Genomic DNA, 16,446 nt, shown 5'->3' with positions numbered 1-16,446 from the left:
ATGCCATGTAACATACCCATGTAAAAGTTGTGAACTATTGACTCTATTAATCCTATTTGGATGATGTCAAGGTTCCTTCCCCACTCTGAACTCTAGGGTACAGATGTGGGGACCTGCATGAAAACCTTCTAAGCTTACTTTTACCAGCTTAGGTTAAAACTTCCCCAAGGTACAAACTATTTTACCTTTTGCCCTTGGACTTTCACTGCCACCACCAAATGTCTAACCGGGTCTTTTATTAGGAAAGAGCTGTTTGGAAATGTCTTTCCCCCCAAAATCCTCACCAAAACCTTGCACCCCCCTTCCTGGGGAAGGTTTGGTTAAAAACATCACCAATTTGCATAGGTGACCACAGACCCAAACCCTTGGATCTTAAGAACAATGAAAAAACATTCAGTTTCTTAAAAGAAGAATTTTAATAGAAGAAAAAGTAAAAAGAATCACCTTTGTAAAATCGGGATGGTAAATACCTTACAGGGTAATTAGATTCAAAACACAGAGAATCCCTCTTAAGTTACAAAAAGACACAAAAACAGAAATATCCATTCCATTCAGCACATCTTATTTTCTCAGCCATTTAAAGAAATCATAATCTAACGCATATCTAGCTAGATTACTTTCTAAGTTCTAAGACTCCATTCCTGTTCTGTCCCTGGCAAAAGCATCACCCAGACAGACCCAGACCCTTTGTTTCCCCCCCCCCAGCTTTGAAAGTATCTTGTCTCCTCATTGGTCATTGTGGTCAGGTGCCAGCGAGGTTATCCTAGCTTCTTAACCCTTTACAGGTGAAAGGGTTTTTCCTCTGGCCAGGAGGGATTTTAAAGGTGTTTACCCTTTATATTTATGACAGATGCATGTATCATTTTTGTATTCAAAGTTATGAATATTGGCCATGTACTTGCTTGATTTCTAAATAATCTTAGTAGAGCATTTGGTCAGTTCCTGAAGAAAGGAATTTGCAAAGTTAAGTGCCCAATCAAGAAGCACTTAAGGAACAATAAAAAGGAGTACTTGTGGCACTTTAGAGACTAACAAATTTTTTTGAGCATAAGCTTTCGTGAGCAACAGTTCACTTCATCAGATGCATGCAGTGGAAAATACAGTAGGGGGATTTTATATACACAGAGAACATGAAACAATGGGTGTTACTGTACACACTGTAACGAGAGTGATCAGGTAAGGTGAGCTAAAAAGGAAAAAAAACCTTTTGTAGTGATAATCAAGGTGGGCCATTTCCCTCAGTTGACAAGAACATGTGAGGAACAGTATGGAGGAAAAATAAACATGGGGAAATAGTTTTACTTTGTGTAATGACACATCCACTCCCAGTCTTTATTCAAACCTAATGTAATGGTGTCCAGTTTGCAAATTAATTCCAATTCAACAGTCTCTTGTTGGAGTCTGTTTTTGAAGTTTTTTTTGTCGTAATATTGCCACTTTTAGGTCTGTAATCGAGTGACCAAAAAGATTGAAGTGTTCTCCGACTGGCTTTTAAATGTTATATTTCTTGACGTCTGTTTTGTGTCCATTTATTCTTTTACGTAGAGACTGTCCGGTTTGGCTAATGTACACGGCAGAGGGGCATTGCTGGCACATAATGGCATATATCACATTGGTAGATGTGCAGGTGAATGAGCCTCTGATAGTGTGGCTGATGTGATTAGGCCCTATGATGGTGTCCCCTGAATAGATATGTGGACACAGTTGGCAATGAGCTTTGTTGCAAGAATAGATTCCTGGGTTAGTGTTTTTTGTTGCATGGTGTGTGGTTGCTGGTGAGTATTTGCTTCAGGTTGGGGGGCTGTCTGTAAGCAAGGACTGGCCTGTCTCCCAAGATCTGTGAGAGTGGTGGATCGTCCTTCAGGATAGGTTGTAGATCCTTGATGATGCATTGGAGAGGTTTTAGTTGGGGGCTGAAGGTGACGGCTAGTGGCGTTCTATTTTCTTTGTTGGGCCTATCCTGCAGTAGGTAACTTCTGGGTACTCTTCTGGCTCTGTCAATCTGTTTCTTCACTTCAGCAGGTGGGTATTGTAGTTGTAAGAATGCATGATATAGATCTTGTAGGTGTTAGTCTCTGACTGAGAGGTTGGAGCAAATGCGGTTGTATCATACAGCTTGGCTGTAGACAATGGATCGTGTGGTCTGGTTTGGAGGAAAGCTGGAGGCATGTAGGTAAGTATAGCAGTCAGTAGGTTGCCGGTATAGGGTGATGTTTATGTGACCATCGCTTATTAGCACTGTAGTGTCCAGGAAGTGGATCTCTTGTGTGGACTGGTCCAAGCTGAGGTTGATGGTGGGATGGAAATTGTTGAAATCATGGTGGAATTCCTCAAGGGCTTCTTTTCCATGGGTCCAGATGACGAAGATGTCATCAATGTAGCGTAAGTAGAGTAGGGGCATTAGGGGACGAGAGCTGAGGAAGCGTTGTTCTAAGTCAGCCATAAAAATGTTGGCATCCTGTGGGGCCATGCGGGTACCCATAGCAATGCCGCTGATTTGAAGGTATACATTGTCCCCAAATGTGAAATAGTTATGGGTGAGGACAAAGTCACAAAGTTCAGCCACCAGATTTGCCGTGACATTATCGGGGATACTGTTCCTGACGGCTTGTAGTCCATCTTTGTGTGGAATGTTGGTGTAGAGGCTTCTACATTCATAGTGGCTAGGATGGTGTTTTCAGGAAGTTCACAGATGGATTGTAGTTTCCTCAGGAAGTCAGTGGTGTCTCGAAGATAGCTAGGAGTGCATAGGGCCTCAGGAGGGAGTCTACATAGCCAGACAATCCTGCTGTCAAGGTGCCAATGCCTGAGATGATGGGGCGTCCAGGATTTCCAGGTTTATGGATACTGGGTAGCAGATAGAATACCCCTGCTAGGGGTTCTTGGAGGTGTCTGTGTGTCTTTTTCAGGGAGTTTCTTGAGCAGATGGGGTAGTTTATTTTGGTAACCCTCAGTGGGATCAGAGGGTAATGGCTTGTAGAATGTGGTGTTGGAGAGCTGCCTTTCAGCATCTTGTTCATATTCTGACCTATTCATGATGACTACAGCACCTCCTTTGTCATCCTTTTTTATTATGATGTCAGAGTTGTTTCTGAGGCTGTGGATGGCATTGTGTTCTGCACGGCTGAAGTTATGGGGCAAGTGGTGCTGCTTTTCCACAATTTCAGCATGTGCACATCAGCAGAAGCACTCTATGTAGAAGTCCAGTCTGTTGTTTTGACCTTCAGGAGGAGTCCACTCAGAATCCTTCTTTTTGTAATGTTGGTAGGAAGGTGTCTGTAGGTTAGTATGCTGTTCAGAGGCGTGTTGGAAATATTTCTTGAGTTGGAGATGTCGAAAATAGGATTCTAGGTCACCACAGAACAGTATCATGTTCGTGCGGGTGGAGGGGCAGAAGGAGAGGCCCCGAGATAGGATAGATTCTTCTGCTGGGCTAAGAAAGGGCAGGAAAGCAGGAGCAGAAGTAGTCTTGGCACATCAGGTGGCAGCTTCCAAGGGGGTTTCTGTATTCCAACCCGTCACAGTGGCACTTGTGTGCCAAGACAAGGCACTGGGAGCTGCCACCTGATGTGCCAAGACTACAACTGCTCCTGCTTTCTTACTCAGTCAGCTTAAGACTTCAGTGCCCTGCCTGGTTTGAGCCAGACCCGTTAGCCTGCTGCAAACCCAGACTCAGGTCTGAACCATGTCCCCTAACAGCTGTAGGCTTAACTGAAAGCAGCTTACAGAAGTGTGCCTGTCTTTAACACTCAGATGGCCAACTCCCAATGGGGTCCATACCCTAAATAAATCCATTTTACCCTGTATAAAGCTTATACAGGGTAAACTCGTAAATTGTTTGCCCTCTATAACCCTGGTCGAGAGATATGCACCGCTGTTCCCCCCCCCCCAAGTATTAATACATACTCTGGGTTAATTTAATAAAATCACTTTTTACTTATTAATACAGAAAATAGGATTTAAGTGGTTTCAAGAAGTAACAGACAGAACAAAGTGAATTACCAAGCAAAATAAAATAAAACCCGCAAGTCTATGTCTAATAAAACTGAATACAGACAAAACCTCACCAGTTCCAGTAAGCTTCCTTTTACAGACTAATCTCCTTCTAGTCCGGGTCCAGCAATCACTTGCACCCCCTGTAGTTACTGTCCTTTGTTCTAGTTTCTTTCAGGTATCTTTGCAGGTGGAGAGGCTATCTCCTTAGCCAGCTGAAGACCAAATGGAGGGGTCTCCCATGGGCTTAAATAGACTCTCTCTTGTGAGTGGAGACCCACTCCTCTCACCTATGCACTCCAAGATGGAGTTCTGGAGTCACCTGGGCAAGTCACATGTCCATGCATGACTCAGTTTTTACCAGCAGAAGCCATTCACCAGTGGTATCTTGAATGTCTCTAGGAAGACTTCTTATGTGGATTGGAGCCTTCCAAGATGCATTGTTCCTTAAGTGCTTCTTGATTGGGCACTTAACTTTGCAAATTCTTTTCTCCAGGAACTGATCAAATGCTCTTCTAAGGTTATTTAGAAATCAAGCCAGTACATGGCCAATATTCATAACTTCAAATACAAAAATGATGCATGCATACAAATAGTATTAATAGATTCAGTAGGTCATAACCTTTACATAGATAAGTTTCAGAGTAGCAGCTGTGTTAGTCTGTATTCACAAAAAGAAAAGGAGGACTTGTGGCACCTTAGAGACTAACAAATTTATTAGAGCATAAGCTTTTGTGAGCTACAGCTCACTTCATCAGATGCATCCGATGAAAGTGAGCGGTAGCTCACAAAAGCTTATGCTCAAATAAATTTTAGTCTCTAAGGTGCCACAAATATCTATGTAAAAAGAAAAGGGGTACATTACATGGCATCTATAGCATAGAACATATTCCAATTATGTCATATATATATCCATAAGCATATTTCCATAAAGCCTTATGAGGGGCACCGTCACAGAGGTGACCATAGACCATAAACCCCGACATAAAATGCTCCCTCGTGATTTGAATGGAAGGTAGTGCATTCTGGGATCTGTAACCTGGGCAGGCTGCACATCTGTATTACGTATGAAGATAGCCGCAGTCTTTCATGTTTTGAAATTCTGCGCAGCCCCGGTAGGACAAAATCTAGGTGTCTTTGTTCTAATGGATGTTTGTCTTTGTTTGCTGAAGGTTGGGTGGTACAATGCTGTTCTTCAGCCGTCCTTTCACCTCCAATACTCCGAGGGTGCCCTGGCATTTGTTGTCCTCAGCACCCCCTCGATGTTTGACAAAGCCTTTAAACCCTTTGTGAACAAACAGCTGCTGAAAAAAATCAATGACCCAGTGGATCAATGCGTTTCTTATCATCTGTCACTTGTGAAGGAGGTAAGAACCTTTGAAAACAGTGTCCTCTTGCTAATGAGAGTGTGGCCTAGTGGCTAGAATGGGAAACTGAGAGTCAGAACCCTTGGGTTTATTTCTGTTTCTGGCTGTGTTTGTGACCTTGGGAAGTCACTTATCCTGTCTGTGCCTAGTTTCTCAATCTGTAAAATGGCAATAATGATATTGACCTATTTTATGGGCAGAGAGTTTGTGACTGAGGTTTTTTTTTTTTAAGTGCTTTGGGATCCTCAGATGAAGGATGGGAATTGTACAGTGTTATTTGTGCTGCTAGGCTCGCGGTAAGAGCACCCCACAGGGTGTCAACTTCCTTTTCTCTCTCACGCAGCCGCTTTTATCATTACATCCTTGGTGGGGGCATGGATTAAAAACAAAAGCTGTTGTTGGATGGGTTCACGGGTTGGGGTCATGGCGTTCACCAGGGCATACAGAAGGTCAACCTGGGTCTACCCCACCATAAGGAGAATGGACCTGAAGGAGTTGTGAGTGAAAGCCTCAAAAAGCTCAAGGCAGGAGTCGGGCATCTGAGAGAGGAAGATATAGCTGACAACTGACACAAGCCTCAGTCTATGCTTTGGCGGAGACTGCACCTCAGTGCTGGAGCTGAGTCGTGGGGCTGGATGTCCTTTTCCTTGTGGTACCGGAATCCAACAGGACATCTGGGGCCTGATCCAAAGCCCAGTGAAGTCATTGGAAGTCTTTCCAATGACCAGAGGCGGATTAAGGTTTCCTGGGGCCCTGGGCCAAAGCAAGTGGGGTCCCCTCCCGACCCCTTCCACCCGCAGCCCCATCCACAGCCCCACCCTTTTCTGCTCGTTCCCCAGAGCCTGCCCCTGTTCCACCCTCCGCCCCCCCCCCCGCAGTCCACAACCCATTTGCTCCTTTCTGTCCCCTCACCCCCACTGTGGCCCCAAGACCAAAGAAGCTCTGTCCCCACGCCACGGCCCTGGGGCCACAGCAACTCCAGTCCCAGAGCTACAGTGGGGGTCTGGGTCCTGGAGCTTCCCCCACCACCCCCTGTGCTTCTGTGGGGGACTAGGGTTGGGGTGCTGGGGCTTCTCCTGCCCCGTCCACCTGGTGCTTCTGCCTGAGAGCAGGGTTGGGTGTGGAGGCTTGCTCTGCTTCTCCGCGGCTTCTGCCGGGGATGGGTGGGATGGGGGCTACTGTGGGGGGGTGCTTCCCCCACCCCACAGCTTCCGCTGAGGATGGGTGGGGGTCATTGGGGGGGCTTCCCCATCCGTAGTTTGGGACAGGGTCAGGGCATGGGAGGTCTTCCCCCAGCCGCCCAGCCCTGCTGCCATGGAGTGGGGTTGGGGCATGGGGGCTTCCCCCGTTCGTCTGCCTGGTAGCCAGGGCTCTGGGCTTCCACCACCTGGCAGTGGATTTTTTCCAGGGCCCCTGGGCACAGGCCCCGTCTGCCCAATGGCTAATCCACCACTGAATCTGCCACTGACTGCACTGAACTTTAGAACAGTCCCTTAGAGGAGATCGTCCTGCTGAACAAATCCTGCAAGTATGTATATAAATAAATACCTCAGTAACTACAGAAGGGAGCTTGCTGACAGAGAGGTCATCAGAGCCTTTATTTCTATTTCTATAACCAGTGCAAACCTGAACTGAGACGTTGTAAATCCTCAAAACTGCATAGGAGTTTTTGGTATTGGTGATACCCCACATTATGACTTTAGAGATCATGGAGTGCCAGAAGATTTCAGGCAAAAAAAAAAAATTAAAACTTTCCCACTGAATATCTCCATTAATCAGACTGTATTGGCTATTCACCGGTATCTTTAAATGTAATTCAGTAATACAGTGCTGGAAGACTGCAAGACTCACTATATAATCTTTGTGTCCCCTTAATCCTCCATTTCTGGGCAGCTAGCATCTCCCCTGCAGGAGCTGACTTCCTTTCAGGTGAGCCCAGGGATTTAGGTTGCAGTTTTTCCCGCAATTCACTGTGATCACCTTAGCAAGTCTGACTTTAGTCCAGCACCTGCAGACCTGAGGGCAATGACAGTGTTAATCAGTGACCAGCCAGCCTCAATAAAGCACAGTATTTGATCAGAACAAAAGCATTACTGAAAAAATATGTGATAGAACAAATGGCTTAACCCTCATGCTTACCAGGTATCTCCACATAAGACCTTGGTAAATTTCAAAGTATTTAGTTTAAACCTTTCTGCAGGATCTGTCCTTTGTCACATGTCAGTTCTTGGACGTAGTCAGTGTGACCCCTCAGGTTGGTCACATTGTACAATTCTCATTTCTTTGTTTGCTAGCCGCCTTCAATCAGTTAAACCAGGATATGCCATTCCCCCGGGGGGGGGGGGCATCTCTAGATTTGTTTCCCTGTCCAAGGATTTGCATTAATTATCCTCCAGTGATTTGAGTTCCAGTAGGAAATGCCTGCAATTCCCCCAGCCCGGACAGGTACATCTTTATAAAGGTAATAGTCTTTGAGTAGTCTGATTCTAGAGCTCAGTTCACAGGTTGATAGTTCATTCGTGCTTATGTGATGTCCCTCCACTGCATTGCTTGTCCTGTTTTAAAGAAGACATTAATCCCATTTTTCAGAGTAGCAGCCGTGTTAGTCTGTATTCGCAAAAAGAAAAGGAGTACTTGTGGCACCTTAGAGACTAACAAATTTATTAGAGCATAAGCTTTCGTGAGCTACAGCTCACTTCATCGGATGCATTTGGTGGAAAAAACAGAGGAGAGATTTATATACACACACACAGAGAACATGAAACAATGGGTTTATCATACACACTGTAAGGAGAGTGATCACTTAAGATAAGCCATCACCAACAGCAGGGGGGGGAAGGAGGAAAACCTTTCATGGTGACAAGCAGGTAGGCTAATTCCAGCAGTTAACAAGAATATCAGAGGAACAGTGGGGGGCGGGGTGGGAGGGAGAAATACCATGGGGAAATAGTTTTACTTTGTGTAATGACTCATCCATTCCCAGTCTCTATTCAAGCCTAAGTTAATTGTATCCAGTTTGCAAATTAATTCCAATTCAGCAGTCTCTCGTTGGAGTCTGTTTTTGAAGCTTTTTTGTTGAAGTATAGCCACTCTTAGGTCTGTGATCGAGTGACCAGAGAGATTGAAGTGTTCTCCAACTGGTTTTTGAATGTTATAATTCTTGACGTCTGATTTGTGTCCATTCATTCTTTTACGTAGAGACTGTCCAGTTTGGCCAATGTACATGGCAGAGGGGCATTGCTGGCACATGATGGCATATATCACATTGGTAGATGCGCAGGTGAACGAGCCTCTGATAGTGTGGCTGATGTGATTAGGCCCTATGATGGTATCCCCTGAATAGATATGTGGACAGAGTTGGCAACGGGCTTTGTTGCAAGGATAGGTTCCTGGGTTAGTGGTTCTGTTGTGTGGTGTGTGGTTGCTGGTGAGTATTTGCTTCAGATTGGGGGGCTGTCTGTAAGCAAGGACTGGCCTGTCTCCCAAGATCTGTGAGAGTGATGGCTCGTCCTTCAGGATAGGTTGTAGATCCTTGATGATGCGTTGGAGAGGTTTTAGTTGGGGGCTGAAGGTGATGGCTAGTGGCGTTCTGTTGTTTTCTTTGTTGGGCCTGTCCTGTAGTAGGTGACTTCTGGGTACTCTTCTGGCTCTGTCAATCTGTTTCTTCACTTCAGCAGGTGGGTATTGTAGTTGTAGGAATGCATGATAGAGATCTTGTAGGTGTTTGTCTCTGTCTGAGGGGTTGGAGCAAATGCGGTTATATCGTAGCGCTTGGCTGTAGACAATGGATCGAGTGGTATGATCTGGATGAAAGCTAGAGGCATGTAGGTAGGAATAGCAGTCAGTAGGTTTCCGATATAGGGTGGTGTTTATGTGACCATCGTGACCATTCACGTTTGGTGACAATGTATACCTTCAAATCAGCGGCACTGCGATGGGTACCCGCATGGCCCCACAGTATGCCAACATTTTTATGGCTGACTTAGAACAACGCTTCCTCAGCTCTCGTCCCCTAATGCCCCTACTCTACTTGCGCTACATTGATGACATCTTCATCATCTGGACCCATGGAAAAGAAGCTCTTGAGGAATTCCACCATGATTTCAACAATTTCCATCCCACCATCAACCTCAGCCTGGACCAGTCCACACAAGAGATCCACTTCCTGGACACTACGGTGCTAATAAGCGATGGTCACATAAACACCACCCTATATCGGAAACCTACTGACCGCTATTCCTACCTACATGCCTCTAGCTTTCATCCAGATCATACCACTCGATCCATTGTCTACAGCCAAGCGCTACGATATAACCGCATTTGCTCCAACCCCTCAGACAGAGACAAACACCTACAAGATCTCTATCATGCATTCCTACAACTACAATACCCACCTGCTGAAGTGAAGAAACAGATTGACAGAGCCAGAAGAGTACCCAGAAGTCACCTACTACAGGACAGGCCCAACAAAGAAAACAACAGAACGCCACTAGCCATCACCTTCAGCCCCCAACTAAAACCTCTCCAACGCATCATCAAGGATCTACAACCTATCCTGAAGGACGAGCCATCACTCTCACAGATCTTGGGAGACAGGCCAGTCCTTGCTTACAGACAGCCCCCCAATCTGAAGCAAATACTCACCAGCAACCACACACCACACAACAGAACCACTAATCCAGGAACCTATCCTTGCAACAAAGCCCGTTGCCAACTCTGTCCACATATCTATTCAGGGGATACCATCATAGGGCCTAATCACATCAGCCACACTATCAGAGGCTCGTTCACCTGCGCATCTACCAATGTGATATATGCCATCATGTGCCAGCAATGCCCCTCTGCCATGTACATTGGCCAAACTGAACAGTCTCTACGTAAAAGAATGAATGGACACAAATCAGACGTCAAGAATTATAACATTCAAAAACCAGTTGGAGAACACTTCAATCTCTCTGGTCACTCGATCACAGACCTAAGAGTGGCTATACTTCAACAAAAAAGCTTCAAAAACAGACTCCAACGAGAGACTGCTGAATTGGAATTAATTTGCAAACTGGATACAATTAACTTAGGCTTGAATAGAGACTGGGAATGGATGAGTCATTACACAAAGTAAAACTATTTCCCCATGGTATTTCTCCCTCCCACCCCACCCCCCACTGTTCCTCTGATATTCTTGTTATCTGCTGGAATTAGCCTACCTGCTTGTCACCATGAAAGGTTTTCCTCCTTCCCCCCCCTGCTGTTGGTGATGGCTTATCTTAAGTGATCACTCTCCTTACAGTGTGTATGATAAACCCATTGTTTCATGTTCTCTGTGTGTGTGTATATAAATCTCTCCTCTGTTTTTTCCACCAAATGCATCCGATGAAGTGAGCTGTAGCTCACGAAAGCTTATGCTCTAATAAATTTGTTAGTCTCTAAGGTGCCACAAGTACTCCTTTTCTTTTTATTAATCCCATTGTGCTGGCAGGTTACAATACAAGGTCAGAGGGGAAACTGAGACACATATCTTTTCATAAAAATAAATTTGAATTTTCCCAGTTCTCCAGTGTCCACTAGATGTACTGAGTTCTATTGGGAAAGGAAGAGAGGAGGGACATGCCAAAAAACTCCCTTTATAAGGGAATGAAACTCATTAATAATGCACCTTTCACTGTAGGGTCAAGGCGCTTAGTATCTGGAAATGCAGGATCACTCAGAAGTCATATACAGAACAGGCTGTGATCCTGCAAGCTCATTGATTAGAAAGGGGGAGTTCAGTAGCCAGGTGAGGGAGGGAGCTTCAAACCCATTCCACATATCTCCAATGTGCCTGTAGCCGACACTTTTCAGTCATTCTGAGCTGATACTTTTCTTCCTCCAGAGTCTCCCTGACCAGAGGGTGGACATCATCTATGATTATGAGATCCTGCCAAACCGGAAGCCCAAGTTTCTGGCTCAGACAGCTGCCCATGTGGCTGGAGCAGCATATTACTACCAGAGGAAGGATGTGAGGTGTGATCCCTGGGGAGAAAAGGTAAGCTATAAATCATAGCCCAGGAGTCCCTCGGGAGCACCTGAATGTAAAAATTTTGTTGACTCACTGATTCCTTCCTCAAGGAACTCATTGAGGCGCAAATGTGAGAGTTATTTCAAGTGTGTCTGCCAAGGAGTCGGGAATTCTTTGGAGTGGTACAATGGGCATAACTAGGTGAAGAGCGATGAAACTGAGCAGAGGAAAATGGCGGCTAAATAGGAGGGGAAATGTCCTGGTCAATGAGATTTATTACCTCCTAAGGGAAGAGGTGGAAGACCAATTGCCTGGGACATCTAAATGTAGCCTAGTCAAAAGCAGAGGCAAATGTAGCAAAGGGAAAATCCTGGCTGAGGATGGGCAAAATGGGCTAGAGAACCAAATAGGCTTTTTCCATGTCTCTGTGCCAAATCCTGCGATCCTTACTCAGGCAAAACTTGCACCATGTTCAATTTTTATTTTGGAATTTTAACAAGAGGCTCCCAAGATCCCCCTTCCAGCACATCTATTTGGGGGTGTGGGGGAGAGGGTGCGTGCGCATGCAAGGGTGCGAACCAAGTAAAGGGAATCAAATGTAATATTGCTTCAGAGTATAAGGTTAGGAGGGAATTCCTCTTTCTTCTCATACAGCACAGCATCACTTGGCCATGGTGCATTAGAGGTTCTCTCGAAGTCACAGAGACTAGGTGCTGCTTGAGACAAGGCCAACCCTTAGATATAGAACAGCACGTCTCATACCATTTCTTTCTTCTTTTCAGAAGATTTATGGTGTTTGTATCCATCCCCGGTATGGAGGCTGGTTTGCTATCCGAGGTCTCCTCATATTCCCAGATGTTCAGGTGCCGTTCCTGGAGCAGGTTGCTCCTATTGATTGTGTGGCCTCGGAGGAGAAACGAATAGAGCTGCTGGAGAAATTCAATTTCCACTGGCGGGACTGGAGCTATAGGGACATCATTAAAGTGAAGGAACGGTACTCGGAGGAGCAGAAAGCCTACTTTGGAGCTCCTCCAGCAGAGAGATTCAAACTGCTAGAGCTGCAAGGAGTTGTCCAGAGAAGTACATGTTACTGAGTAACACGGTTCCGAGTGTGGGGCAGGGAATGAACAGTGTGCAGCTCACAGACGCCCTCATCCTCCATAGCAGTTATGAAGGAGTGTGTGACGGTTCAGAGTTGGAAGATCCCATGTGAATCAGTACTGGGTTTACAATGGCACCATGGTGCTGGGCCCCTGCTCAAAAGGGGCCCCGGCCTGGCACAGCCTGCTCCACTGGCACTGCGCCTGGAGTATCTGGTTCGCCTCTACACCTCCCCTCCCCTCAGCTTCTCCCCTTACTACTTGCTCCTCTCAGCTGGCGGAGGGTTCCTCTCTGCCCCTGTCACCAGCAGGCTGCCACTGGCGGAGCCAGGGGCAGAGAGGAGCCCTCAGCTGCTGCGGCTCTGGCTGAGCCAGTGACCATCCGCTTCAGGCTCCGCGAGGGCGGGGCCCGCCTCTCCCTGCCACTCTGCGGAAGCGACAGGCTTGGGAAGTTGGAGGCTGCCTCTCCCCCCTGCCCATGCAAGGAAACGCCTCCTCCACCACAAGCACCATCAGTGCCAGGCTGGTAGGATTGGGTGGGGCCTTGGGGGACAGGGCCACTCTGTACTCCTGAGCTTCAGTGGTCCTGCCCCCTTGCACTGTGCTGGGAGGGCAGGATCCCTGCCCTGCACTGGCTCAGCAGGGTCGTGGGGGAGTGGGTCTGTGGGGGGGATACTGGGATGTGAGGGGATGGGAGGTGCTGGGCAGTGGGGGAGTTTTGTGTATTTTGGGGTGCTAGGCAGTGGGGATCTGTTGGGGGCGTGTTGTGGTGGGGCTGTGGGGAAGGGTACTGGGCAGTGGGAGTGATGTGTGTGTTGGGCAGTTGTGGTGGGCTGAGGGCGGTTGGGGTGCTGGGCAGAGGTGGTGTTCAGGTTACTGTGCATTTGGGGGGGGGTGCTGGGGCATAACGGGTCCAAGGGGTGCTGGGGGGTAGGGGCTGCATGGCACTGCATGGACCCACCTCAACAGGGAAGGGGCACACTGGCAGCACAGGGCTGGGCGGGCCAGAATGCGTCTGGCGACTGCCAGTTTGTAAACAGTGCCCTTGCACTGTGCGGAGCAGGGCTGCCCCTGCCATGCTATGCCCCATTGCCCCTGGCTCCAAGGACTGACCTCCCTGTACCATGTTCCATTGCTCCCAGAGGGGCCCACAAATGTTTGGAGCTGGGCCCGCAAAAAGTTAATCTGGCCCACATGCTCCGTCTCAATCTAGAAGCCTGCCTCTTGGATCAAGATGGAGTATTGCACGCTGGAGTTTGTGGTTTGGCCCCATTCTGTAGAGGAAGGTGGCTGCATTGTGCTCAGTGTTATAGCTAACTAATAATGGATTCCTCTGGCTCCTGCTAAGTTACCATTTGCCCTTCAGTTGGGCAAAGTTCAGGCACCCGGGAGGCTGGGAAATCCAGGCTGCTCTTTAGAAATACTGATTATTTGTGTTCTAATAGGACTTATTTTAAAAGCTTAGTTATTTTTATTCTATTTAATAATAAGGATTTACTGAATTGTCTGCGATTGAATTGTGAAATCACTTGCCTCTTTGTATGACCTCAGAGGGCAGACTTTTTCAAACGTCTCTAGCACCTTTTATTCTGTGATACACTCTCCCAGGGAAGTGAATGTTTTAAAGGACACTGTCACTTTCAAATCTAGTCTTTTTCACTTAGACTAGGAAAAGGAGCTGGTTTAACTTGATTGAAAAGCCCTCTTACTACCACCACCATCACCCTAAAATCACAAACAGACAAAACACTTAACACAGGTGTGGACACAGTTCAACACATTTAGTTGTGTGGTTGTGGGATTACGAGTATTCAGAATTACTTATGGTTAAACTGTTACAAATATTATTTGTTATTCCTTTTATTTGTTGATAGGAATACAACTGACTTTGAATATAATAATGGCTCATATTTAAAGGAACCACATTAGTATGCAGACCACCGTCCCAGAATAATATAGAATGGAATTAGATACCACTTTGTGATCAAACTTTGGTTTATTGTTTGAGTTGTTATCCGTTTTGTCCATGTTGAACTTTGTGTTGAAATTAATTCAATAAACAGTAATGCTGCTATATTCATCGGTATTTTACTTTTTTAACTTATTTACCTCTATATTTTATTTTGGTTAATGAAACTTAGAAATGTCTAAATAGTCCTGATTACTGAGTGTACTTTTGCATAAGCAACATGATACTCAGTGAATTTGTTGGGGAGCTTGAGATGCTTAGCCAAGAACTGACCTTTATGTTTTTAACACACTGAAAATATTTACACCCCTTAGACATAGAAGCAAACCATTTCTGAATGTGAGAGAAAGTAGGAGTTGGGATGCAGGCAAGGTATGACACCAGGCACAATCAGAGTTTTTTAAAAAAACAAAGTTTGTTCGGGGAATGGTGAGGCGGAGTGGCCTCCCTCTGAACCTGAGGGAGCACTACACTCCCCTGGTGGGCAGAGCCAGCCCAGCCCCACCTCCCATCAGAAGCCAAGGGGTGTGACAGGAAGTATAAAAGGAGGGCCCTGCGGCTCAGTTGTGCTGGAGCCACCGGAGAAGGCAAACGCCTCCTGCCCACTGCTGGGGCTGGAGCCTGAGGAGGACCCTTGCTGCGTTGAGGACCTACATGAGCTGCCAGAGCCACCAGGTGACCAGGGCACCAAATAGCTCCCAGGACTGCCAATAGCAGAGTACCCCGTGGAGATGGAAGTTGACCCCGAGCCACAGGTACACCACAAGGAGAGAGTAGGAAGGTGCCCAGGGACACCAGACTGTAGTTTCATTGTGTTGTTGGCTGAACCCCAATCAGTGTTTTGGACGGATCCCCCCTGGTCCAGTGGGGCAGAATACACTGTCACTGTTGGGGACTTGGGCTGTGACCTGGTAGAGTAGGGTGGACCCCAGTCCCCCTGCCCTGCATCCCCCCCATGGGTGGCTACCTCCCCCCACCTTAGGCCAAGAGGCCTGCGTTTGTCTGCCATCTGCCTGATTTAAGACGACAGGCGAGAGACTGTTTGGTGCTCCACCCTGCCTGAGGGCCTGTGGACTGTTTGTTTGCTGGCTGCCTTCGCCGGGAGGCCTAGGCAAAAGCCTGCTCTGCACTCTGCCTGCCAGAGGGCCAGAGCCGTAGACTGTTTGTTTGCCAGGCACAGCGACACAGAGTGGCCTCCCTCTGACCTTGAGCCTGAGGGACCACTACAAGGGGTAAATCTACTTTATTTGTGAGTACCTTACCAGATCACTTGTATAACAAGAAACTAAAATGTCAGTGAGTACCACAGGAGGATTTAATTTTTTTTTTGGTCCTGTAATAATTTAGAGTTAATAATAATCCATGAAAGCCTCCAGCAAGATATCATCGATAGTTGGTAACTTTTCTTCAGTAGCTCAGCTGTAATGCTGGAGTCCTGCAAATCTGATCAATAATTACTGGAATTCTAATTTGCTAAAGCTATTCCTGTTCATCTTTGTTATTTGTCCTGATGCTTTGTTTACAGCATAGGAATAAATCCTTAGAAGTGCTGAGCACCTAGAACTCCCTTTGATTTAAGTAGGATTAGTAAATGCTCTCCATCTTTCAGAAATTGTCCCTTCAGTGTTCTAGCGTATCAAAAACCTGACTAGGAGAGCTGCATCAGAGAGCATGCTCCTTGTGCTTGTGACCCTTATCCAATTCTATGGAGCTCTAGAGGAGAGTGACACAGCTCTCTAATCATGAATTAGTCAGTCCAACTCTGGTTGACTTCAAAGGGAATTGGATTGTATCTTTCATGCCCTTTAGTAACCAACTTATGGAGCATCACTGTTGTAGGTAGTCACTTTTCCTTCCTGCTCGATGGGAGTACAACACCAAGACAGTCTTACAGAAGTAAATAAAAGTTTTTTTTATATATATATATATATATATATATATATAATGCGATTAAAGGGAACCCCACTGTGAAACTTTAAGACCTGTAGGGCAGTGTCTGACCTGTTGGGGCAAGGTAAAGAA

The 16,446-nt window shown here is 46.4% G+C and overlaps 1 protein-coding gene across 2 annotated transcripts in view; it reads left to right on the top strand.

Moving 5' to 3' along the window:
* MMACHC (metabolism of cobalamin associated C) overlaps positions 1-16,446 on the top strand; it is a 53,649-nt gene that overhangs the window by 9,359 nt on the left and 27,844 nt on the right. The window contains exons 2-5 of one of the 2 annotated variants that reach the window (XM_043520444.1): positions 5,166-5,360; positions 11,230-11,382; positions 12,138-12,435; positions 14,330-14,531. In XM_043520444.1, the coding sequence (XP_043376379.1) occupies positions 5,166-5,360; positions 11,230-11,382; positions 12,138-12,435; positions 14,330-14,370 (687 nt within the window). In that variant the 3' untranslated portion in view covers positions 14,371-14,531. Of the gene's footprint in view, positions 1-5,165; positions 5,361-11,229; positions 11,383-12,137; positions 12,436-14,329; positions 14,532-16,446 lie in introns of those variants that run through there. The other variant, XM_043520445.1, reaches the window with a different exon arrangement.

The sequence above is a fragment of the Dermochelys coriacea genome, chromosome 8, assembly GCF_009764565.3.
Source record: "Dermochelys coriacea isolate rDerCor1 chromosome 8, rDerCor1.pri.v4, whole genome shotgun sequence".
NCBI classification, from domain to species: Eukaryota; Metazoa; Chordata; order Testudines; family Dermochelyidae; genus Dermochelys; species Dermochelys coriacea.
The sequence above is the reverse complement of the archived record's forward strand: the minus strand, read 5'-3'. Positions and strand labels throughout refer to the sequence as shown.